The following is a 25247-nucleotide window of genomic DNA, read 5'->3' as shown; positions in this document are numbered from 1 at the left end:
AAAAACTTTTTTTTTTTTAAACTAACGTTTTTGGGTGCCTATTTTCTGAAAGCTATATTTATTTTATTTTTAGGTGATTGTCTTATTTAGGGGCTCATTTTTTGCGGGATAAGGTGACGGTTTAATTGGTACTAATTTAGGGTACATATGGCTCTTTTGATCACATTTTATACCAATTTGGGGAAGTGAGGCATTTTATTTATTTATTTATTATTATTTTTATTTTTTTACCCAATTATAAATGTGCGGTTATTGGAAAAAGTTTGATTATTTTTATTTAAATGTTTTTTGTTTTTGTTTTTTTTTAACACTTTTTGGAACCATAACCCTGCAGTGTATTGTGACTTTACACTAAGGCTCCTGCCAGTGGCAAGCTGGATGCCTGTGAAGGCGTCTGGTTGCCATGGAAACCATTGGGATTTTGCCACAGCAGTACAGTGGCCCAATGGGGGAGGGAGCTCCCACCCTGTTAGGCCTCCTGCACACAAACGTGTGCGCCCTGTGGCCGTGCTGCGGGCCGCAATGCACGAACACCGACCATGGGGAAGCCGCAGCGGATCGCGGACCCATTCACTTTAATGGGTCCGCGATCTGGCCTTTTCACAAAAATATAGGACATGTTCTATCTTTTTGCGGAATGGAAGTACAGGATAAAACCCCATGGATTTGCAGACCCATTGAAGTGAATGGGTCCGCATTCGTGATGTGGAATGCCCACAGAACGGTGCCCGTGTATTGCGGCAACGGGAAGCACACAGTTCATGTGCAGGAGGCCTTAATCGCTTCCATACAGCGACCTCTACGGACCGCGGCATGGAAGGGGTTAAACATCAGACATCGTTGCCAGCACCAATGTTGGTTGTTACAGCAGAGTGTCAGCTGTATGTTACAGTTGACACTCTGCTGTGCTGGGTCATTTTGAATTATTGGGGGGGATGCGCTTGGCCATTCCGAATGATTGGGGTGCTCTGGTGATCTTATGTGATTGGGACTACAGGAGCTTCCTAACAGCATAGCCCTGGTCCCCTCAACACTCATTGAGGAGATTGGAGCTGCTCTGTAGGATTTGAGCCTTCCGCTCAATGCTGCGATTGGTCAGTCAAATGTGACTGACCAATCACAGCGATCTAAAGGCAGGAACTGCGCTGATTGGTCCCCTGCTGGGTGTGCTGTCCTTGACACCTGTTTAGATGCCGATGTCACCGCAAGTACACCACAAGTAACTAACACCACATAATGATGTAAGTCATTAAGGAGTTAAAAGGTTCTCCCAACACTCTCAAGTATCAAAGTCAATTGTTTGTTTACTTGTGCTCTGTAATCCAGACTGCATGGCTTTTCATACCAGGATCTAGATGAGAACTTTCCTGATTTTCAGCCGCTCTAACTAAAAGTCCAGTCTTTGTCAAACTCAGTCTCTTACCCCTCCTCCCTCCATGTTGATATATGAGGGAATTGTCGGTTTCAGAACCTCTTTTAAAGGGAACCTGTCATGTGGATCTTTGATTTATAATCTAACTAATTATATACAATCATTAACTACTAAAAAGTGCCTTAGATGTATTCACTTACTGGTGTGACAGATGGTTACCTCATAATATACACACAAAGATGCCGCATGCTAATGAGCTGATTTGAGTCCAGCGTAATGTCAGTGAGTCCAGCGTAGTTTGAATTCAGAGCTATAGCCACTCCCCTGCCCACCTGCTGCTGATTCATATGGAAAATAACTGTCAATCAGCAGCAGGTAGGCGGGAAGAGTCAGGAGCTCATGAATATTCATGACTTATCATTATGAGCTGGAGCTTTTCAATACAAGAAGTTGGCAGATTGACTGGGTCGATTAAAGAAAGTGATCCAGCATTTTGCTAAGAGAATCAGTCACTTATTTATGTTGCCCTTAGTTAGGACACCATAAAACTGGTGACCAGTTCCCTTTAAGTGGTTGTAGGACAGTTCATAACTTTGTCTGTGGGAGGAACTTTTTACATTGGGAGCTCCTCCCTTTACTGGTCTGCAAGTTGTTTTTAAGGTCATCAGCCCTGCTGGTTGGTTGGTGTACTGCAGGAAGTCTTGGCCAGATGATTACCTTTGCTTTCCATACCTTTGCGATTCACCCATGGACAACATTAGTGTGAGCAGAAGTCAGATCAGTGGTTGAAGTCTTTTCTGGTTGGGTGGCAGGCAGGCCACCAAAAGCTGTGTCGTACCACACCTGGTGTTGTTAACTTGGGCAGCGCCTGGTCATTGCTGAGGTTGTCAGTCTTTTCCTGGGCACTGCTGAGGTTGTCAATCCTGGCTCTGCTAAACAGTTGATACAGTCTGCACTTAGGGAAGAATTGAAAACAAACTTGAACAGTTCCACATATTCTAACATTTAAAAATAAATTCCGCTCTGGATTAACTCTGTGCATGGGTTTCAACTCGGTCCAAAATAACTCGGTCCTTTGCAATTTGAGTTTTTAATGGGGTAAAGTACGTTTAAAAAAACTTTGTAGTGTCATTTACTTCCCACCACCCACGCATCAGATGGATTAAACAAAACAAACAAATGTCCCATTATGACTTTTGTCGGTCTAACACTGCTTTTAAATAACGTTGCCCAATGGAACCAAAACTTTGCTAAACCCTATACCTAAATCTCATTGTACACTTACATATACTGTTGCATGTACTATTCTCAATTATTTTTTCAGTGTTTGACCCAATATGTGATAACATTTCTAAAATAAAAACTTGTACATAAAGTAGTTTCTATTTCATGGCGGTCCTCATCTTTGTTCTTAACAAATTAAATAAAAAATTGCAATCAATAGTTTTCAATGGTCTTGGATGGCCTTTATCATGTGATAACAATTAAACATTTATCAGTTCCGAACGGAACCTAAGGACCCCATAGACTATAATGGGATCCGTTAGGTTTCCGCTCAGAAGAATATTTTGGAGCGGAGACAAAAGTAGTGCATGCAGGACTTTTGTCTCCGCTTCAAAAATCTTCATCTGAGCGGAAACCTAATAGACCCCATTATATTCTATGGGGTCCTTAAGTTCCGTTCTGCTCAGTTATGTACCGAATCCATCCTCTCCGGAAAGGTTGAACAGTGATGTGAATGAAGCCCTAGTTACTTATAACACAATGTGGTGTTAAATAAAGACACATGTGTTTGAATGTCTTTTCATTTGTTGATATCTTCTTCAGTAAAAACCTTTTGACATCTTCAGTGTAAACCTTTTAACCAGCAATATTAGTTTAATTATATACCCTTGATTATTGATAACCCCATTAATATTATACATTTATTCACAAATCTTCTAATATACTCAATGTTGTATATTGGTTCATAATTCATATCCTTTGGTATTTTGTTTTCAGATATACCCAGTTTCTCTATGTTAGATCATTAGTTAAAAGCTTTGTCTTTTTCCTTAAGAAAATATAATATATTACACAATACATCTCACACACATATACTGAGTGAATATGCCATATCAGGTGTATACTCATCGAACACACATCCTAAATGACAAAAATAACTTTTTTATTCATAGGGGTGGCTTGTAGTTTAGGGAGGAGCAGAAGGGGTTGTCTTTGGGTCCTGTGTTTTCCACCTTTTTCTCTTTCCTTCTCTTCTGTGTCATCTAAGTTCAACCTTCCTTGTTGGGCTGTGCGATCCATCATTGTCTCCTTAACACTGTATGAGGTCAGATCAACGGACCACATATATTGAGAAACAAACATAACATTTAACATGTAATTAAACAAACATAAAGGGCCCATATCACACAGAAATCTGAGTCGCATCATCGAGGTTGCATCATTAGGGAAAGGCTGCTGGAGACTGCGGTACCTCAAATGGAGTGGCCTGCACTTTCTTCTGACCTGAATCCCATTGAAAACCTATGTGATCAGATGAGTCGCCTTGTAGAGGCTCATAACTCTGTACCCAAGAACCTCAGTGACCTGAGGGCCACCCTTCAAGAAGACAATAAGTTGGCTTTTAAATAGCATGAGACATCGTTGTCAAGCTATAATTGATGCTCAGGGTCATATGACAAGTTGTTGAGACATTGACATTTTTGTGGGGATATACTCACCACTGTTGTTGGCTTTAATAAGTTGTTTAAGATGATCCACCTTCTCTTGCATTCAGCAGTGGACCCACATGTGCAGTAGCTTCCCTGCTTCCTTCTTCCTCTGTGTTGGTATAGTGGCCTCAATGAGAACCAGTGACCATCTTGTTTTGGATCCTAATATTCACACCCAGTCCCCTTAATGCCCCCACATAGTAATTATTTTACCTTTGTGCCAGAATACAGTAGTAATGCCCACATTGTGCCCCATTCACAGTAGTTATGCCCACATGTGCCGACTTCACTGTAGTTATGCCCACATGTGCCCCCTTCACTATAGCTATGCCCAGATGTGTGCCCTTTTCACAATACTTATGCCCAGGAATGACCCTTCACAGTAGTAATGCCAAGATGTGCCCCACAGTTGCTGTGCAGTGATAGTTATGCCCAGATATGTGCCTCCTTCACAGGAAGTAAAAAACAAACAAACAAAAAAACTGTAATTACTCACCTGGTTCCTCCGATGATGACAGCTCAGTTGCCAGCGCTGACAGTGGAGTGACAGCAGCTGAATGGTGAAGCAGGGAGCAGAGGGCTCCCTTCTTCACCATTACAATCAGCTGAGGGCAGGACATACCTCAGCCGTTCAGGTTGTACAGGTGTAGCATACATCAACTTGACAGAACGCAGTAAATACATTGCTGATACAAACTTTAAACTGATCCTTAACAATACAAAATCCATTAATGAGATCAATTGCATATTAAGCACATTAAAGTGTCAAATTAAAGGGGGTTATAAAAAAAAAATAATGTAAATTTTTTTTTATAAAGCACTGAAAATCTGATGGTCATCAATATATACACAAGCTAAGCAAGTTTTAGGCAAAAATAAATTATGGATACTACTTTTATTAAGACGTTTTAGATGCTGGTCTTAATAAACCCCATCGCTGGCAGTGGATCTACCGAAGTTATGAAGAGGTGCCGGCCTCTCCATAACTTCCGCGCATCAAGAGCTAGTTCTAAATGTAAGACCGCTTCCTAGCTGTCTTACATTTAGACCTTTTTTTAAATTTATTTTTACGCCTAAAACAGGCGTAGAAAATGGTATATGAGACGGGCCTGCCTGCCTGTCCCCTTCCTTACCCATGCCATGCCCGCTATTTTATACCTGGCGTGAGCGGGGAGAAGTCGCAGATTGCGGCTGCGCTAAAATACACCTCATATAGGTGTATTTCATAACAATATATGACCCCCTATATTTAGTAATTTCCCTAGTTTTGTTCTGGCCCTTTGTTGACATGCAGTTGGAGAGCTGTGACGGCGTGTAACAACAATCTCTGAGGTTGTCATCATGAATATTTGTGGGTGTCAACAAAGACTGCCTTTGCCCTCCCCCCTGCTCTGCAAAGGGAGTGAATAAGATTGCTTCCCTGTCTGCAGTCTGACTGCTGGGATACTCATGTTATATGTGTGGGACTACAAGTCCAAGCTGTACAGTACAATGACATTGCTGATATACACAGCATCTTCCCCCTACCTGTTCTTGTGAAATGCTCTGCAGAATCTTCCTCACAGCCAGCAGAAGAGTACAGAGGAGAGAACTCCTTTAGTCTTCGTCAGCTGTGTGTTTGCAGGATGAGGAAGGAGAATCCTATGCACAGCATTAGTCTCTTCAGTACCTGGAGAAACGGAAACCCTGCAGCTGCTCATTACCTGAGACACAGCATCCAACTCTGAATCTGTGCTGCTGACGATAGAAGAGGTTAAACTTGCTGAAGAATCCGGTGGGAACAGAGACAAAGGGCAGACAGCTCAGCCATTAGATCGGGCAGTGCAGGGTGCGAGGCTTATCACTCCAACTAGCACAGCCTTCACAGTGATGTACTGTGCACAGACACAGACTAGTGTTGAGCGCCAATATTTCGAATTGTGAATTTTAATCGCGAATATCAGCACTTCGAGAATTTGCGAATATTTAGAATATAGTGATTATATATTCATAATTTTGAATATCCTATAAATATACACTGCTCAAAAAAATAAAGGGAACACTTAAACAACACAATGTAACTCCAAGTCAATCACACTTCTGTGAAATCAAACGGTCCACTTAGGAAGCAACACTGAGTGACAATCCATTTCACATGCTGTTGTGCAAATGGGATAGACAACAGGTGTAAATTATAGGCAATTAGCAAGACACCCCCAATAAAGGAGTGGTTCTGCAGGTGGTGACCACAGACAACTTCTCAGTTCCTATGCTTCCTGGCTGATGTTTTGGTCACTTTTGAATGCTGGCGGTGCTTTCACTCTAGTGGTAGCATGAGACGGAGTCTACAACCCACACAAGTGGCTCAGGTAGTGCAGCTTATCCAGGATGGCACATCAATGCGAGCTGTGGCAAGAAGGTTTGCTGTGTCTGTCAGCGTAGTGTCCAGAGCATGGAGGCGCTACCAGGAGACAGGCCAGTACATCAGGAGACGGTGGAGGAGGCCGTAGGAGGGCAACAACCCAGCAGCAGGACTGCTACCTCCGCCTTTGTGCAAGGAGGAACAGGAGGAGCACTGCCAGAGCCCTGCAAAATGACCTCCAGCAGGCCACAAATGTGCATGTGTCTGCTCAAACGTCATAAACAGACTCCATGAGGGTGATATGAGGGCCCGACATCCACAGGTGGGGGTTGTGCTTACAGCCCAACACTGTGCAGGATGTTTGGCATTTGCCAGAGAAGAACACCAAGATTGGCAAATTCCGCCACTGGCGCCCTGTGCTCTTCACAGATGAAAGCAGGTTCACACTGAGCACATGTGACAGACGTGACAGAGTCTGGAGACGCCGTGGAGAACGTTCTGCTGCCTGCAACATCCTCCAGCATGACCGGTTTGGCATTGGGTCAGTAATGGTGTGGGGTGGCATTTCTTTGGAGGGCCGCACAGCCCTCCATGTGCTCGCCAGAGGTAGCCTGACTGCCATTAGGTACCGAGATGAGATCCTCAGACCCCTTGTAAGACCATATGCTGGTGCGGTTGGCCCTGGGTTCCTCCTAATGCAAGACAATTGTAGACCTCATGTGGCTGGAGTGTGTCAGCAGTTCCTGCAAGACGAAGGCATTGATGCTATGGACTGGCCCGCCTGTTCCCCAGACCTGAATCCAATTGAGCACATCTGGGACATCATGTCTCGCTCTATTCACCAACGTCACATTGCACCATAGACTGTCCAGGAGTTGGCAGATGCTTTAGTCCAGGTCTGGGAGGAGATCCCTCAGGAGACCGTCTGCCACCTCATCAGGAGCATGCACAGGCGTTGTAGGGAGGTCATACAGGCACATGGAGGCCACACACACTACTGGGCCTCATTTTGACTTGTTTTAAGGACATTACATCAAAGTTGGATCAGCCTGTAGTGTGTTTTTCCACTTTAATTTTTGAGTGTGACTCCAAATTCCAGATCTCCATGGGTTGAAAAATTTGATTTCCATTTTTTTAATTTTTGTGTGATTTTGTTGTCAGCACATTCAACTATGTAAAGAACAAAGTATTTCAGAAGAATATTTTTTGTGTTCCCTTTATTTTTTTGAGCAGTGTATGTGTGTGTGTGTATATGTGTGTGTGTGTATGTATGTATGTATATATATATATATATATATATATATATATATATATATATATATGAAAAAAGAAAACGAATTCCAGCTCTTCACAATAAAAGGCTTCTTTATTCCACTTCTTTAAAAACAGACAAATCAAAAGCAGAGTAGTATGCTGTGACGCGTTTCGGGCTGTTATATCTTAGCCCTTCATCAAGACAACTAAACAAACTTAAAATCTCCTTTTTATACACAGTGAGGAACAACCCTTCCCATTTGATTGGTCAGTTTCCATGCTCCAGAACAGCATCAGGTGTTCCTGACCTGTTAATTACTAAGAGAAACACCCCAATCAAGTGGGAAGTGATCCACAGTTTCAGAAAAAGAAAAAAGAAAAAAGAAAAAACTGAAAATACTTCATTTATATTGTAAAGTTAGGTCATGTTTCCTATTCAATCCTCTAGGTATACATGTTCCCAAATTAAACATCCAGTATGTTTCACGACTGTACAATTTTTGCCTACGGGCTCCTCCCCTAATTGGAGCCGTGACTCTCTCAATTCCTTGCACACAAAACGCAGAGGTATTGCCCTTATGTACTACCGCAAAGTGTGATGTGGCCGCTGAGACATTGCGTGTTGCAACATGTGGGATATCGCTCAGATGCTTCCGAATTCTTATTTTTAGCTGGTTGATTGTACATCCCACATATTGCAGCATACAAGCACGGCATGTGATGACATAGATTACATATTCAGTATTGCAGTTGATATATTGCCGCATTTTGTGTATGCTATTGTTCGATGTAGATGCAATATCTTTACTCACTGACATGTATGTGCAACATATGCATTTTTTGCTTCCACATTTGAAGTTTCCTTTCGTGCTCAGCCAGACTGGTTCACACCCTGCTTTTTCCATATACAAACTAGGACTGACTTTTTGTCCTACAGTTGGTGCTTTTTTTTTTGCAATGCATCTAATACCTGCCTCCGCGATGTCCCCCCAACCCTCATCAAAACCTATAACCGGGAAATGTCTACGTAAAATGTTGCAGATAAGGGGATATTCTACACTAAAATTAGTGACAAAAGTCACAGGATTGCTCAAATTTCGATTGCGGACCTGCGTGTTATCATTTTTTCCTCTATTTTTTCTTTTCTTTTTATTCACATTCTTAGCTTGAGTAAATAGGAGTGACTCTCTGTTCACCGAAATTGCATATTCCTTGGCTTTTCGAATATTTTCTCTCGAATATCCCCTGATCTGTAACCTGGTTGAAATGTCAGATGCCTCCTTCTCAAACAAATCGAAAGATGAGCAATTTCTACGTGCCCTCAACATCTCCCCTTTGGGTATATTCTTGGCCACATGTGGGGGATGGCAGGATGATGCGTGAAGCAATGTATTCCCAGCTGTAACCTTACGATGGGTACAGGTGTCAACTTTTTTGATCATATGATCAGCTGATAATACTAAGTCCAAAAAGACAATTGAAGTGGGATCGCTGGTCATAGTCAGTTTTATCGATGGAATACAACCATTCAGAAAATCCACAAATATTATCAAGTCTTCTGCATCACCCTGCCAAACCCACAACATGTCATCAATAAAGTGCCCATACCATTTCAGAGATGTTAGATATGAATTATGGTCCGAAAAAATAAAAAATTCATTTCCCACCATGACATAAACACATTTGCCACTGAAGGCGAAAATTTAGCACCCATTGAAACTCTGGATATCTGTAGGTAGTATAAACCATTAAACATAAAATAGTTATGCTTGAGTAAAAAATCAATACATACACAGATATAATTACGGAGTTCCAAGGTGTAATTGCTAAATGTATCTAGAAACCATGTCAAGGCTAAGATTGCCAAGTGGTGGGGGATATTGGTGTACAAAGAGTTAGTGTCTGCAGTGACCCACATGAACTCCTTCTCCCATGTAAATTGTTGGAAATTCTGAAGTACACTGCACGTATCTCTCAAATAGCCAGGTATGTGGGGTACAAGAGGTTGCAACAAGGAATCAACCCATTCTGACAGTCGTTCTGAGTACGAACCAATTCCAGCAACAATCAGTCTTAAAGGTGGAGGGAAACCCTCCTTATGCACCTTCGGAAGAGCATGGAATATGGGTGTACTCGGATGTTCAACATATATAAAATCCCTCTCCTTATCAGATAGGATGCCAAGGTGCACTCCTTCTTGAAAGATGTCATACAGCCCGGACTGATATTGGGGGAGAGGGGTAATTGCCAGAGGTAAATAAACTTCACTATCTTTTAACATATTTTCAATTTGGTGTTTTATATATCTCACTATCTAGCAGCACCACCGCTCACCCCCTTATCAGCTCTCCGGACGACAACATCCTTCATATCAGACAGACTCCTTTACAGAATTCTTCTGTTGGTTTTAAAACCTCTAATAGGGATTTTTATCCCATACAATCGAGGTCCCTGGCCCTCGATAGATTACAAGACTTAGTGGAGAGAGATTTATGCACTCTTAGGGATCATATCAGAAGTAATGACCGTAGGAGAAACCTATCAAAAGAAGAATACACGGCTCTCAAGAGTCTGTCTGATATGAAGGATGTTGTCGTCCGGAAAAATCCAGCGGGAGCACCACCGAGAGTCGGGTGCAAAATCCACAAGGGCAGCGGCAGCACCCCAACAATACGGCTTGAAAGAGACAGGATTGCACTCCGGATAAAGTGAAAAATCATTTCACTTTATCCGGAGTTGCAATCCTGTCTCTTTCAAGATAATATATATATATATATATATATATATATATAATTCAGATAGTCAGTGTAGGTTAGATTGATCTATAGTGTAGCTGATAGGTTCTGCTGTCCATACATACATGCTACAGACATAGTGCTGTGATGTCACAAGTTGCACGTTATGCGAAAAAATATGCGCATCATTAATTGCCGAAAATATATTGCGAATATATTGGAGCACTCTATCTGCATATAAAGCTATTGTAATGTTCTGCCGTGCCAACCATTTTCTACAGTCTCAGGAAACTTATACCAACGTAAAAAATGTAGCATAAGTGACCCACGCCTGTATTTCGCCTGCATTACGCGAATATTACATTGGCGATTTTCGCAATCAAGAATATAATCACGAATTCTCAAATATATGATGAATATTCTACAAAATATTTGTGAAATATTGCGAATTTGAATATTGCCCCTGCCGCTCATCACTAACACAGACCTGCCCTTCAGGCTTGTGCATTGAATGTCATCAGAGCAGGGAGAGAAGTTGACATCGCAGGTCATGTGATGCTCAGCTAACTAGGAGAACAGGACCACTGTAGATGAATTAAAGGAATTGAAAACCCCTTAAATTTGCTTAGTTAGAAACATACAAAGAAAATAAATATTTCTGTCATGATAAATGCCCCCCCTTTATGTACTGAGTTTGTAGTTGGTTGACAGGCTATGTTACTTGATGGTGCCACCATGCCCTGTCTGTAGGTGCAGGTGCCAACATAAATACGGGTTCTAGAGTTGCTTGATTCTGGCATAATTGAAAGGCCTGAGACACTGTGCCACAGCTGTATTGTAAGGGATCAAAGAGGTGTCTGTACAAGAGAATATCTTTGAGCTTGAGGTCCAACAATGAGCTGAACAAGGGCACTAGGGGTCATGGGCAGAGAGTACCTTCAGCTCTTGGATAGGTCAACTCTTGGAGATTTCTGTGGTGTATGAGAGACATTAGCCTTGTGCTGAGCCAAAGGGGGTTGGATTGTGAGAAAATTCTGCACTGGAGAAGGCTATAGCTAGGTCATGAAGGGGCTGAGTTGAGTTTCAGCTTGGGAGGCAAATGAAAGGGAGTTGAATGCTCTGTGGCCTATAATGTGGCCAGGATAGTTAGATTCTCAAAATCAGTGGTCTGAAGGTTTGTGAAAGAGAGTAGGCACTGGGGGCTGTCAGAGATTGGGTGGCTGAGTGGAGAGTATTCATTCTTATTGAAAAGTCTACAAAGTTAAGCTTTTATATTTAATCTAGTTTTATATGTCCTAAATTGCAGTGGTGAAGAGAATACTCCCCTGTAACATTAAGTAAAAAAAAAAAAAGTTTGTGTTAGGCAAGAGTGTTGATGTTGTGTTCTGTACAATCCAGAGTGACCAGCAAACATCAAGTTTATCACACTTTCTAAAGTGAATTGTAACCAGCTTATTGTACCTGCCAGATTGAATTTTTTTTGTCACTGCCATGTGATAATGTGAAAAGGTGATCTGTTCTTTATGGGTAACCCTAAACTACTTTTTACACACTTTTAAGGCACTACTGTGTGTCTCTTGAAACACAAACCAACCCAACATCCATCTCCTGAATTTATAAACAGAGCTCCTACTGTATATGAGAGGGCTCTTACAGATGAACAGCAAATCCTTCAGTTATTTTTTTTACCTTTTGATCAAAACTTCAGAGGACCATTTAAGTAGAACAAATTATAGGGAGCCAGGATATGAAGAAGCGTGTGTCTCTGAAATGTGTTCTATAATGGTGCACATCTCTATAGGCTTTTGTGTGTTTTGCGATTACCTTTCTATAGTAGACATTTACCACCTAGACATCACCCTCAGCAGTGTACATGAAATCACTGTACTTCTCCGCAACCTGGCTGGATAGAAAATAAAATATTAATGCTTGACTGCCAAGAATTATGCAGAGTTGCTAATGAGATGCTCTTTAGTGAAATCTTTATTTTTAATTACTATTTATCTTGCTTCTGTGTCCACAGAGATTCAAAGAACTTTAACTGACCCGAAGCTTGAGTTCACTCTAGGTAAGAAAATTTTTGTTTTAACTGATATTATGCATCAATGCAACCATCAATTTTTGGTTCTGAGTGTGTCTTCGTTTAAATATTAAACCAATTTCAATTAAATAGATAGAATTTGTTTGTGTTGTCTGCAGAAGACACTATGTCATGTTCGTACTACATAATTGGGGTCACAGTGCTAAAGAATGGCATTTATATGCATTGTTACATGATTGCACTGCAGTGCGTAACGTTTTAACTTTCTTTTAGTTAGCCTTCCTATTGTGTTAGCATTAGAAAAGATCTGCAGTATGGTGCTGAGTAGAACAGTAAGTTTTATTTTGTGAAATGTTATTCTTGAAAGGAAATTAACATGTATCTTATACATTTATGGATTTTGAAAATCCATTTTGTCCTTTTCTTTTATAAGTATAGTTTCCATCATGGTTTTGTTGTATTTAATTGAACTTTATATAACATCCATTTGAAGAACACTTTATTTTGTTAACACTTCACAATTTTGCACAGTGAAGCAAGCGTTTTTTTGTAAGGCACACTATGGAATATCTGTCTGTCTTGATATGTTAAATATTGGTTAAATAGAATCTGCCACAGGACGTGATACCATTCACATAGCCAATCAGGGGGCTCCCTGTTTAATATACGGAGTGCTCTATTACGGGTAGGCGTTTGGAGGACTTTTCAGTGATTGCAGTGGCACCCATAAGCTTGAGGTTTTTATGACATTTTATGGATTTCCTAATGAACAGAAAACTGTATGGTAATAAGTTCTCTTTAGGGCCAGTTTTACATGGGTGTGTTTGGTTCAGGGATTATGCTCTCTGTGATGGAAGCATTTCCCAGGCTACCCTGCGTCTTTCCCCGATACCGTCAGGTTTAAAGAAGTGGGCGTGGCGGGGAAGGGGACAGGCCGCTAGGCCTGTCTCATTCAACATTTTGAGCACCTGTTTTAGGCATTAGAAAAAATGTAAGACAGGTAGGAAGCTGTCTTACATTTAGACTGGCGCTGGATGCGCCAAGGTTATGTGGAGGCCTGCGCCTCTTCATAACTTCGGCAGATCCAACGCTGGATGTAGGGGGTTATTAAGACTGGCATCTAAAACACCATTCTTAATAAATGACCCCCAGAGACTTTTTGGGAAAAATGTGACTGCAGTTTTTGATACAGTTTTATGAACTTGCTCCTGTTACGACACAGAAGGAAATGGCCACGATTGTTGCTCAGCCAATCACTGGTTTAGTTAGGTCACCGCTGCACAAACTGACTGGTTGAGCTCCATCCACAGGCATTTACTGCTCTGTCAAGACATCGGCAGGAAGTGAAGACCCCAAATGTTGGAATACCGGCAACAGAAATTGTGATGGTTCAATGCATACCGCTATTCATATTTACCAGTAATGAAATCCCAAATTGTGTGATGTTTTAAGCAATGCTCCAGAATGTCCCTTTTAAATACATATTAGCATAAACTGTAGTCCAATTTGCAGTACTGTCCATCAAGAAAACCTATTTATATAGAGTTTGCATAAAAAAGGTATTATACTTTATCTAACAATGTATTTTGAGTGCAAGGGACTTGATCTGTTGATCTGCCATTTATCAAATAAGTGCAAAGAATAAATGGAACAATCAGAATGAGAAATATAAAGTAGGGGCTTAACCTTCTCCTTCCTGTTGGATCCACTTTAAGCATGAAAAGGGCAAGTCTTTTCTTTTTACTTTAATTTTTTTTTCTGGAATCTATGGTTGGCTTTAGCTTAAAGGGGTTATCCCATGAGTAATGTAAAAAATTTAAATCAGACATCATATAGTAACATGAAAATCTCTTTGTAACCAAGCTAGGCCCACCCCGTACCTCGCATGGATCCAGGAATCTCCCCTTGAGCTGCCTGCTTGATATAAATGTAGCAGAGCAATGAATGGGGAGTGTCTTTTCTGCTGTAGCTAAGGGGGCGTGTCTGTTCTATGGGTGCTCTCTTCCTATGACCGCTCAGGAGGCAATTGAAGGATGAAACTGAGCATGTGCGGACATCTTAGTGAGCCGGACAAAGAAAGAAAAAAACAAACCGCAAGTGGCGCTATACAGATACATTATATTGAATAACACAGTGGCTATGATACATTTTTAATTACATGCAATTACAAAAGAATTCAGATCCAGATGCTGGTTTAAAAACTGTAAAATATTTTTAATGGGACCACCGCTTTAAAGACAACACATTACACGGTGGCTCAGTGGTTAGCACTGGTGCCTTGCAGCACTGGAGTCCTAGGTTCAAATCCGACCAAGGACAACATCTGCATGGAGTTTGTATGTTCTCCCCGTGTTTTCGTGGGTTTCCTCATGGTACTCCAGTTTCCTTCCACACTCCAAAGACCTATTGATAGGAAACTTAGATTGTCAGCTCCGCTGTGGGACAACAATTGTTGATAATGTCTGTACAGCGCTGCAGAATATGTCAGTGCTATATAAGTGAGTAGAATAAATAAATAATAAAAACCTTCACTAAACTGCCCTTGGTGAACCTGGTTTAAAAGTGGTGTTTTCCCATTTCCCATTTCAGACACTGACATCAATGTAAGATAGGTGTGGGTCCCAGCTCTGGGGTGTAAAGCGAAAAATGACAAAAACTGCAACAACATAAAAATACAATGGTGAAATTGTTTTTTTTTTTCTCCATCCCCCCCCTCCAAAAACAGAAGTTAATCAACAATTAATGTTTTTGTATTTAGAAAAAAAAAGAACCTCATCCCGCAAATTAACAAGCCCGTATATGGCAACATTGATGGAAAAATGAAAACGTTATAGTTTATTGAATGAGCTGTCATAAAAACTATTGTTTTCCATGAGATATGCTATTAGTCAAACATAAAAAAATAAGCATATTTAGTATTGCTTTAAATGTAGTGACCCATAGATAAAAGGTTGCATGTCATTTATGTCCCTCCTGCAAAAATCAAGTTTATGTAGAGCCGCTAAAAGCAGTTTATAAATCTCTGAATATGGGGATTCCAAAACGAAAATGGTCTGCAAAAATAGGCTTGGTATTGAAGGGAGTAAACCCTCTGGTACTGAAGTAAAGACAATTTCCACTCAAAATCTATTTTTGTTTAAAAAGGTTGTCAAGGCTTTAGATATTTATGACCTTTCCCCAGGATAAGCAATTAATATCAGATCGGTGGGTGTCCGACCTCCAGCATCCCTACTGATCAGCTATTTGAAGGGGACTTGGAGTTCCTGTTAGAGCAGCGTTGCGTCATCTTCAGTGTACGGCATCTCCCTTGTAGCAATGATGCAGTGTAATTACAGCTTTCTGTTCCATTCACTTGAACATCTGTAATTACACTGTACCACCACTGCAAAGGAGGTGGCGTACGAGTAAACATTGAAGAGGATGCAGAGCTTGCACGAATGCCACGGCCCTTTCAAACAGCTGATCAGCGGAAGTATTTGTAGTTGGTCCTGAGGACAGGTCAACAATATCTGTAATCTGGACAATCCCTTTAATGTATAAAACATAACTAGCATGCAGGATCACATAACAGGATATATACAGTATATACACCAATGTTTACATTTGGCTGCTGGTGATTCCTAATCCTTTTTTCCCCTTGTGCTGCCTAGATGATGGACCTGTTACTAAAAAGCCCATCCAATCCTGTAGAAAAAAATGTTTTGCCTCCGAACTTAATTTAGAAAATTGTCTTCTCCTTGTAGTTATCCAAGTTGGATGAGATCCAGCTGTCTGAACACTTGGCTTGGCCGCTGAATCATTCCAGTTCTGTTTAGCTTGCTAGTGTGTCTGGAATATGACAACAGACCTAATAGCAGGTGTCGTCCAACGGCAGGATGATTCTTATGAGATCAAGTCTTTCTTTCTGCCTGTGCTCAGAAAATACAGTATATGAATTGTAGGCTGTTGCGACCTGAGATGTGCTGGTTTTGTAGCTGCAGAAACACTGATATACTGGCAGGAGATCTAACTAGATCATAGACTTATATTGATTGACATGTAACCTTGTTTTGCATAGAAGTCTGATACCAGTCTTTCATGAAAAACCACTCTTTTAATTGAATAACTACCATATATCATCCATATAATAGAAGGCCAGTTTGGTATGACAATACAGTTGAAGTCATAAGTTTGTATGCACCTTCATTAAAAATCTGTTTTTCACAATTCCTGACATTTAAGACTCTTTTAGGTGAGTTGAGATCACTGCTATATTTCAAGAATGTGAAATGTCAGAATAATACTAATTATACTAAAGATAATAATGTATTTAATATATTATTTCTTTCATTACCTCCCAAGTGGGTCAGAAGTTTACATAGCCAAGTTTTCACATCTTCAAATTGCTTTGGAAAGTTCCATCATTTAAAGAACAACTAAACTTTTGTATACATTTTTGTTAATCTGTCCCTAATGCCCTAATAACAGTTTTTGTAATATAGTTTATACATTATTTTTTGTACTTTTATGACACTTTTCTCTCCCTAAAGCGCACGTTTCACGTATGCTTAAAATCTACTTCTCTGTACACTGCTGACTTCTCAGCGGTGTACAGAGTACGGAGTTTACATTTTTATCAATGGGGCTGCAGCGCAATGAGTTCAGGCAGGAGCACACATTGCTGTTCCTGTCCGTGCCCCCCAGAGGTTTACTAAATGGCATAGCACATGGGTACTCTGTAAACATGTGCTATGCCAGGATTAGCTGAGCGGAGCGGGATCCTGCTTCGCTAAGAGCCGACATGCAGGACTCTTAGCTTAGCGAAGCAGGCACAGGAGGGAGCCCGCTCTGCTCAGGGAAAAGGGAAAAGTTATCAGGGCATTAGGGACAAGTTAATAAAAATATAGTTACTCTTTAAGTTATTTGAAGCTGTATCTGTGGTAGTATTTTAATGCCTACCTTCAAGGCCTACTTGCCTTTTTTGCTTGATCATGATAAAATTAAAAACTTTTAATTCATGAGGAACTGGTGCACTTCAAAAAGTAGATACAATTATGAGGAAGAAAAATTATGTGGAGATATTGAATCGCGAGACATCAACCAAGAAGTTAAAGTGAACTAGGTATCAACTTTATACTGCCCCTCACTGAGGGAAGTATAAAGTAGAGACACGCACACTGAATTCAGCTGTTGCTCATGGTCTAATATTAGGTGGTTGCCAAGAACCAGCATTATAATTTGTTGCAGTCGGTTCTGGTACAGAGTCAAGTCTGCCTGAGAAGAGTCATGACTATTCATAATCTCCTGCTTTCTCAGCCCACTCCCTAATGGCTCTCAGTTTTCTCTTAGGGAAGAAACTAAGAAGAGAACACAATCATCAGAAGGTGGGCAGGGAAAGGGGGACCTAGTGAATAACCATGACTCTTCTCAGGCAGCCATGACTCTTTACCAGACTCTGACTACAATGATTATAATGCTGGTTCTCAGCAACCACATAATATTAGCTCATGAGTGAGACACCCTTGTGATCAGTGTGTCTATCACTACTTTATACTGCCCTCAGCAGCATAAGTACATTCACATTACCATATGCGTTTTGTGGCCCGCAATAGCGGATCTGCAAAGCACATATATTGGCTGTGTGCATTCCACATTTTGTGGAATGGAAGGGCCGGCCCCTAACAGAACAGTCCTATCCTTGTCCATAATACAAACAATAATAGGACATGTTCTATACAGATGTAGCAGGGGTAACACACACACACACACACACACACACTCTTAACTCAAATTTCTTAACTCATCGCGTTACCTTGAAACAAAAGCCATTGAAAAGCAATTGCTTAACGCATTTAGTTGCATTTAGTTTAGATAACAACATGTCTCATAAAGCATGTGTGTTAACCCTGCTACATCCGTATGTTCTACTTTTGAACTGACATATGGACACGGAATGCCCACAGAGTCATTTCCATATTTTTATTATTTTGCAGCCCCACTGAAGTGAGCGGTTCCACATACGGGCCCTCAAAAAATGTAATGTACACAAGAAAAAAATATGTTTATGTGCATGAGCCCTAAAGTTAATGACTTTAAAGCTTGGGCAAAAATGGATATTCCAAATCGAAAGTGACCTTAAACATACTTTGAAAGCTGTGGCAAAATATGACTATACAAAGTTTTGCCCATCTTATCATGTTCAGGAACACCCTCACGTTCCATATTTTGGAATTGAATTTCAATTTCTCTTTCAGTTCTGGCACTCCCTGGGGAGTGATGTGATAGACCCTTTCATGTAACCCCACAGACAAGAGTTGCACATCACTAGGTCCGATGTCTGTGGAGGCCTCAACACTTTTCTTACCTTATGTTCTTCTGCAAAAGTTGTATGAATTTGCCACAGGGATGTGTGCGACATGTTCACGCTGATGATCAGTTAACTGTGCATAGAATTGTGAAGATGTACATGGCTGATTATGTTTCTGTCAACTTATATTGGGCCCACAGTCCGCTTACCCATAGTTGCACAATAAGTGCAGATTGGATCATGAAGCAGTTGTTGGTGTGGTGCACGTGACATTTCTGTCTGCCATTACTTTGGTTCTTCAAATTACTGTAACTAGGCTGCAAGTGTGAGGCTCTTGAGACACTGTTTCTCGGTTTGTCTGTATCGGACCAGCATTTGCAGTATTTTCATGCTGAAAACTTGTATAACACAAAACAGGTGAAAAAGATGATACTTTGCCAGAGTTCAACAGGAGATAACTGAACACAAGAGATAAACAAGAATGGCTACCAGGAAGAAGGCAGGAGCTAATTACATCAGAGCATAACAAGGAGCCAGCAGAGACAAACTAACAAAAAGCAAAATACATGAAATACAATAATATGACATAAAAGGCATAAATCCACGAGTGGGATGTGACAATTGGTGTTGAGTTTTCTCAGGAGCTGCTATAGCAGTGTGTTATATTGCTCTGTCCCTGTTAGGCGACAGTTTCCCTTGTATAGATATGCGCTGCCTTGGTTGTAATGTTGCTGTTATTTTTGCTTTGTTAAAAATGCCAGGAAAGTGTTTTTATAAGCATTTTTAGGGATTTCTTTTGTCAGTCACAAAATGTTTTTCTTGCCATTGTTTTTGTCATTTTTTTTTTTCTACTAATGAAAAGTCTATGGAAAAATGTCACACCCAGAGCGTGATGCTATTTAAAAAAAAAAAAAAAGCATTTACGCAAAAATGCACCTAAAAGTTATTTTTAAAAAATGCCACCACAAAAAAAAAGTTTGTCGTGAATTTTATATTTCCTATAGACTTCCATGCAACATCTGGAGCAAAAACGCCAGAAAAAAATGTATCAAAAACGCCAGAAAAAAATGTATGTGTGACACCAGCCTAAGGGTACAACCCGAATATTAAATATGAATATGACAAGAACTCCCTGTACATTTTGAGGTCACAGAATACATTGAAATGTCTCAGTAGAAGATCATGATTTATCCATATAAATTAGATGTGTCTAGAGTATAAATTGCTGTAAAATAAGCAGCTGTAAGGGGAAATTAGGACTCCGAGGAGTTCTAATTAACAAGCAATTAATAACTTCTAATGCACTTAACTAAGAGCTCTAACTCCCCTGTAGCCCAGTTCTTCTGTACCTATGCTTGCAATTTTTATTTTTACGTGGATTCTCAGCCATGTGATGTCAAAATTCAAGTAGTTTAGTAGTTGAAAATCAGCCTGCCTTCTGAACATACACTGTAGATAAAATAAGATAGTGGTCGTTTTTCCAGTTGGACCGCGCTGCTCCAGAAGGCAGGAAAAACACCACTTTAGACTCCTTCCAATAATCTGTGGATATAGGGAAGCAAAAGGCCACAGAAAGCAGCAGAGTTTCCACTCATTCGCCTCTGTCAGACACCAAAGGATAGCCACAATAGTGAAATGCCAACATAAACTGAATAACAGTATTTATTAGACCCACAAAAGTGAATAGAATACAAGCAGTATAAAATTTGCAAATACCCGACCCGGGTTTCGCTTCGAAAAGCTTCGTCAGGGGCATTTAACTTCACGATTAGGACCTGCGATGCAGAAAAAGGCAACGTACCAGAGACTTATTTTATTTTATTTATTTATTTATAAAGATAGTGATCGGCTAAACAAACGTAAAACAGGTAGAAGGGTAGTGTAAATGCCGCCCCTTACTGGTGTGGCCTGAGTGCTACACGTGAAGCTAAAACATAGCGTCTCTATACAAATTCAGCATCTGTGTTTTTAAGGATGACATGGCACAGCAACCCAGCTAGGAGCTGAAACATCACAAATTGGTGAATCCATAGAAGGTTTCTTTTTCGCGTTTTTGAAGTGCTGCCTTTTTCTATTGTGACTCTTGATGGGACTGAGGCGGTGACCTCCGTTTGGTTGCACACAGTACGCATCTAGTTGCATTGGCAGAAAAATGCATGATGTCTTTTGATAAAAAATGCCAATGAGCCCAAAACACTGACCCATATTTACTAATCCTATATATAGCATAAACATAGGCTGTCTAGACATGCATCAGACTTATCAGATTAGATGATAAATATGGTGCAGGGATATTTTTAGTCTATTTTATTTTATGTTAATATTATGTCTGTCTATTTTATTAGTTGGCTTTATTTCAGACAGAGTTTTATGTCAGAATTTCGGCAAAGATTTGGCGCAAAACACTGCATTGTAGGACACACCTCGATTCGGCAAAGCCCCTTTTCTTATAATACTGCATAGACATTCCGGCAATAACTGAGCAAGGCATAAAGCGCGTTATGATGCAAGGAGAGTAGCAATGTAAGAATGACAGTAGAGTTGAATGAACTATGGATAAATTGGTCCTCTTTGTATGTGGCCCTTGGGCTGTGACCGTAAGTGCATATTATTATGTGACCTAAGTAATCCTGAAGAGATGAGTAAGTTGATCATAGACTGTGTTTTCTTATCCATGAATTTAATTTAGGGATACATACATATGCCTCCAGGCGAAGATGAAAAAACTGAATGCAGCTCATATAATAGATGTGGATATGTAAAAAGCAGACAATGCACACTACAGATTCTCATGGCTTTTATAAACAATCAATAACCTTTCAGGGCATTTATGAGAGCTTGCATATCAGAGGGGAAAAAATAGCATTTTTCTTCACATAATGAATTTTAATTGTGTAAAAATTACAAGATGTTTTATTGATTAGAACTTGAAAGCCTAGTAGCCTCATTAGAGGAATGCTATCTGTTTTATGAAGAAGCCTTTAAAGGCATTTTGCAACAAAATATGTTATAGCAATGAGATGTCTTGTAAGTCAGATCAGACGGGGTTCCAGCAACATGCCCTAGAGCAAAGGGTTTATTCTTGGTCGCACATGCATGCTCAAATTCATTGAAATCAATAGAACTCCTGTAAACCCCCTCATTTGTAGTTTTACTTAACTTCTTTAGGACCCAGCCACTTTCCCTTGAACATCCAGTAGTTTTGGCTTGAGGACCTTAGTTACTAGTAGTGTTAAGCGAATCGAAGTATCCGAAGTAGACTTCGATCCAAATTTCAGGAAAAAATTTGATTAGCTGCGGAGCCAAATTTCCTTGTGCTTTGTGATAACAAATCAATTTTCCTTGGAAACATACTCACTAGAGATGAGCGAATCGAAGCTAACGAAGTGGAATTCGATCTGAATTTCAGGAATTACTCAAATCGCACCGAATCCGAATTTCCGACTATTTTTTTTGTTGCTAAAATGGCTGCTGCACATGTTAGGACATGGAGCAAGGAACTCTGGGAACAAAGGATCACCCACAATGCCATGCATGCAGCCAATAAGCAGCCAGCCCTGTGATGTCACAGCCCGATAAATAGCCTAAGCCATCTTGGATTCAACCATTTTCCAGTGTGTTTAGTACAGGGAGAGATGTTACCATGCGCTATATTTTGCCCAATAAAAGTTCAGGGAAAGAACATTAGAAGTGTATGGAAAAGATAGGGAAAAATTATTCCACACTATAAAAGGAGAACAGGGTCCAATAGGGGAGTGTACAGCCTGGGTAATAGGAGCAATTCTATTACACCTTGCTGCACTGACTGCGGATCCAAATTGCCATTATACTGCTGCTCATTTCAGGTTTGCAATACCTCTGTAATTCCAGCAAACCATTCTTGTTCTTGGGGTCTTATTAGCCCTTGTGCAGTGCAGTTATATATACTGTATATGTTCTAAAGCCTTTTTTGTCATGTAGTAGTGGGGGAAAAAGGGGCTTATTGTGTGGTGAAGTGAGAAAATTACAGCCCTTTTTGGAGTGTATTAGTGGCAACAAAAAAAAACTATATTTGCCGTTCACGGACGCAGTTATATGTGCTAAAGCCTTTTTTTGGTGTGTATTAGTGGGGAAAAAGAAAAAGGGCTTATTAACAGCTGTGTGGTGAAGTGGGAAAATTACAGTCCTTTTTGGTGTGTATTAGTGGCAAAAAACAACAACTTTATTTGCCGTTCACAGCCACAGTTGTATGTTCTAAAGCCTTTTTTTGGCGTGCATTAGTGGGGAAAAAAGGGGCTTATTAGCTGTTGTATGGTGAAGCGAGAAAATGACAGCCTTTTTTGAAGTGTATTAGTGGGGAAACAAAAGGGGCTTATTAGCCATGTGGTGAAGTGAGAAAATTACAGCACTTTTTGGCATGTATTAATTTCTTTTTTATTTACTTATTTGATCTAACAGTATGTCAGACAGAGAAGTGACAGGTCCTGCACAGGGGAGGGCCACAGGCCTAAATGTTTATGGCGCAAGCACAGGTTGTAGCAGAGTATGGGGGGCAGCAGTTGTCACTTCGAGACGCCTGTGCTACCGGTGTCAGCTAGCGGTCGTGTCTTGAACAGCAACCCAGCGGTTTTTGAATGGTTGACTCTATCTTCAACTTCGTCGCAAGTGACATCAGACACCCCCAGCCAAGAGTCGGTGGGTTCGTCAGACACAACCCTTAGTTGGCATGGCCCGGGAGCAGGCCCTGTGCCCTCACCTGTCCTCAACCTGCCGCAGTCCTTTTCTGTTCCCTCAGCCAGAGAAGTGCTATATGCTGTGGGCTTAGCTCCACTATACAGCGAGGATGAGGTACTAGAGGACAGTTAGCAGCTACTGCCCAGCCAAGATCTGAAGAAGACATCCGTCACTTCCTCCGGTAAGCATGTAGGTAAGTATTGATGAGAAGAGTGGCGTGGGAGCTGGTGTTGCGAGCGGTCAGGTTCCTGGCTCAGAGACCGTTGAGTGACGTGCAGACAGTATTCGATAATGATGTAGCCAATCGCAATTGGGAGCCGGGTGATGAAGGGGCCTTATCATCGGGAGAAGAGGGAGGCAGCTTGCGTGTGAGGCAGCGGTGGAGCCAGCAAGTAGGTAGGTGGGCGGGAGTCAGCAGGATGGCAGCCGTGGGAGATCGGCAGCCAAATGTGCCCGGGGTAGACCACCCACTTCGCAGGAGCCTACTGGCCCGGAAAGTAGTGGTGCAGGGGTTCACGGAGGCAGTGGTAGTAGCGGTCAGTCAGTGAGGAGTGTTGGTGGTAAAATCATCTACTCGGCGGTGTGGCAGTTTTTTGTTAAGCCGCCGGTTGAGGTGAACATGGCCATTTGTCGAATCTGTGGGCAGTAGGGTAAGCGTGGCCAGGGTGCCAATGTTGTTGGCACCACTGCACTGCGTCAACATAAAGTGTCCTGGGAGAAACGTGACTCCAATATGGTGGTCCAGCCTGCTGCAGCTACCGCCAAAAGAAGCTTTCTGTCCTTCCCATCATCTGCTGGTCCTGATGCTCCTCCTCCTCCTCCTCCTAGTCAGTCATTCCGTCAGCAATCGATCACCGAAGTGATTGCCAAGAGACAACAGTATGTGTGCACTCAGATGAACGTGCTCCTGGCCAAGTTGCTGGTACTGCAGTCCTTCCCTTTCCAAGTGGTGGACTCTGCACCTTTCAGAGAATTGATGGCTTGTGCCGTGCTAAGGTGGAGAGTCCCAAGCCGTAATTTCTTTGCCAAAAGGGTAGTACCAGCCTTGAACACATATGTAGAACAGAAGGTGGGCCAGTCCTTGAGCTTGTCGGTGTCTGCCAAAGTGCACGGCAGCGCCGACGTGTGTAGCTGTAACTACGGTCAAGGACAATGTATGTCCTTTACGGCTCACTGGGTAAATGTGGTTTCTGCCCATCCAAACCATTAAACCTGACCAAGTGACGCTGCAGGGACAATTCACAGTGCCCCACCAGCATACCACATGTGCAGGGCACGGCGGTGTCATGCTGCTCTGCACCTAGTTTGCCTGGGTGAACGAAGTCACACAGGGGAGGAACTGCTCCGCGCCCTTCAGCAAGAAATCGAATCCTGGTTTTCTCTGCGAAAACTCAAAATCAGAACCATGGTGACCGACAAAGGGAAGAACATTGTGTCGCTGCTGCATCAAGGAGGGCTGAGCCATGCGCCCTGCATGGCGCACGTGTTCAATCTAGTTGGCAAGCATTTCCTGAAGTCTTCCACCCATCTGCAAGACATCCTAAAAATGGCCAGGAAACTTTGCATGCACTTCAGCCACTCGTACACCATCAAACACACTCTCCTTGAGCTACAGGGGCAGAATGGTGTCCCCCAACATAGGCTGATATGCGATGTTTCCACCCATTGGAATTTCACCCTCCATATGTTGGACCGACTGTATGAACAGAGAAAAGCCATAAATTATTTTTTGATGATATAGGTGGACAGAGGTACTCCCCTGTGTAACTTCGATGTTAGCCAGTGGCAGCT

General features: G+C 41.4%; 1 protein-coding gene across 3 annotated transcripts in view; it reads left to right on the top strand.

Annotated features, from left to right (window-relative positions):
- INPP4B (inositol polyphosphate-4-phosphatase type II B) overlaps positions 1–25247 on the top strand; it is a 698485-nt gene that overhangs the window by 14366 nt on the left and 658872 nt on the right. For all 3 annotated transcript variants that reach the window (XR_005776353.1, XM_040418490.1, XM_040418489.1), the window contains exon 2: positions 12440–12484. Coding sequence is in view for 2 of the 3 variants with exons in the window: in XM_040418490.1 (XP_040274424.1) it covers positions 12440–12484 (45 nt within the window). In the remaining variant the exon portion in view is untranslated. The remainder of the gene's footprint in view (positions 1–12439; positions 12485–25247) is intronic.

Source organism: Bufo bufo, chromosome 2 (assembly GCF_905171765.1).
Source record: "Bufo bufo chromosome 2, aBufBuf1.1, whole genome shotgun sequence".
Classification (NCBI taxonomy): Eukaryota; Metazoa; Chordata; class Amphibia; order Anura; family Bufonidae; genus Bufo; species Bufo bufo.
Note: the sequence above shows the minus strand (reverse complement) of the source record. Positions and strands in the feature narration are given on the sequence as shown.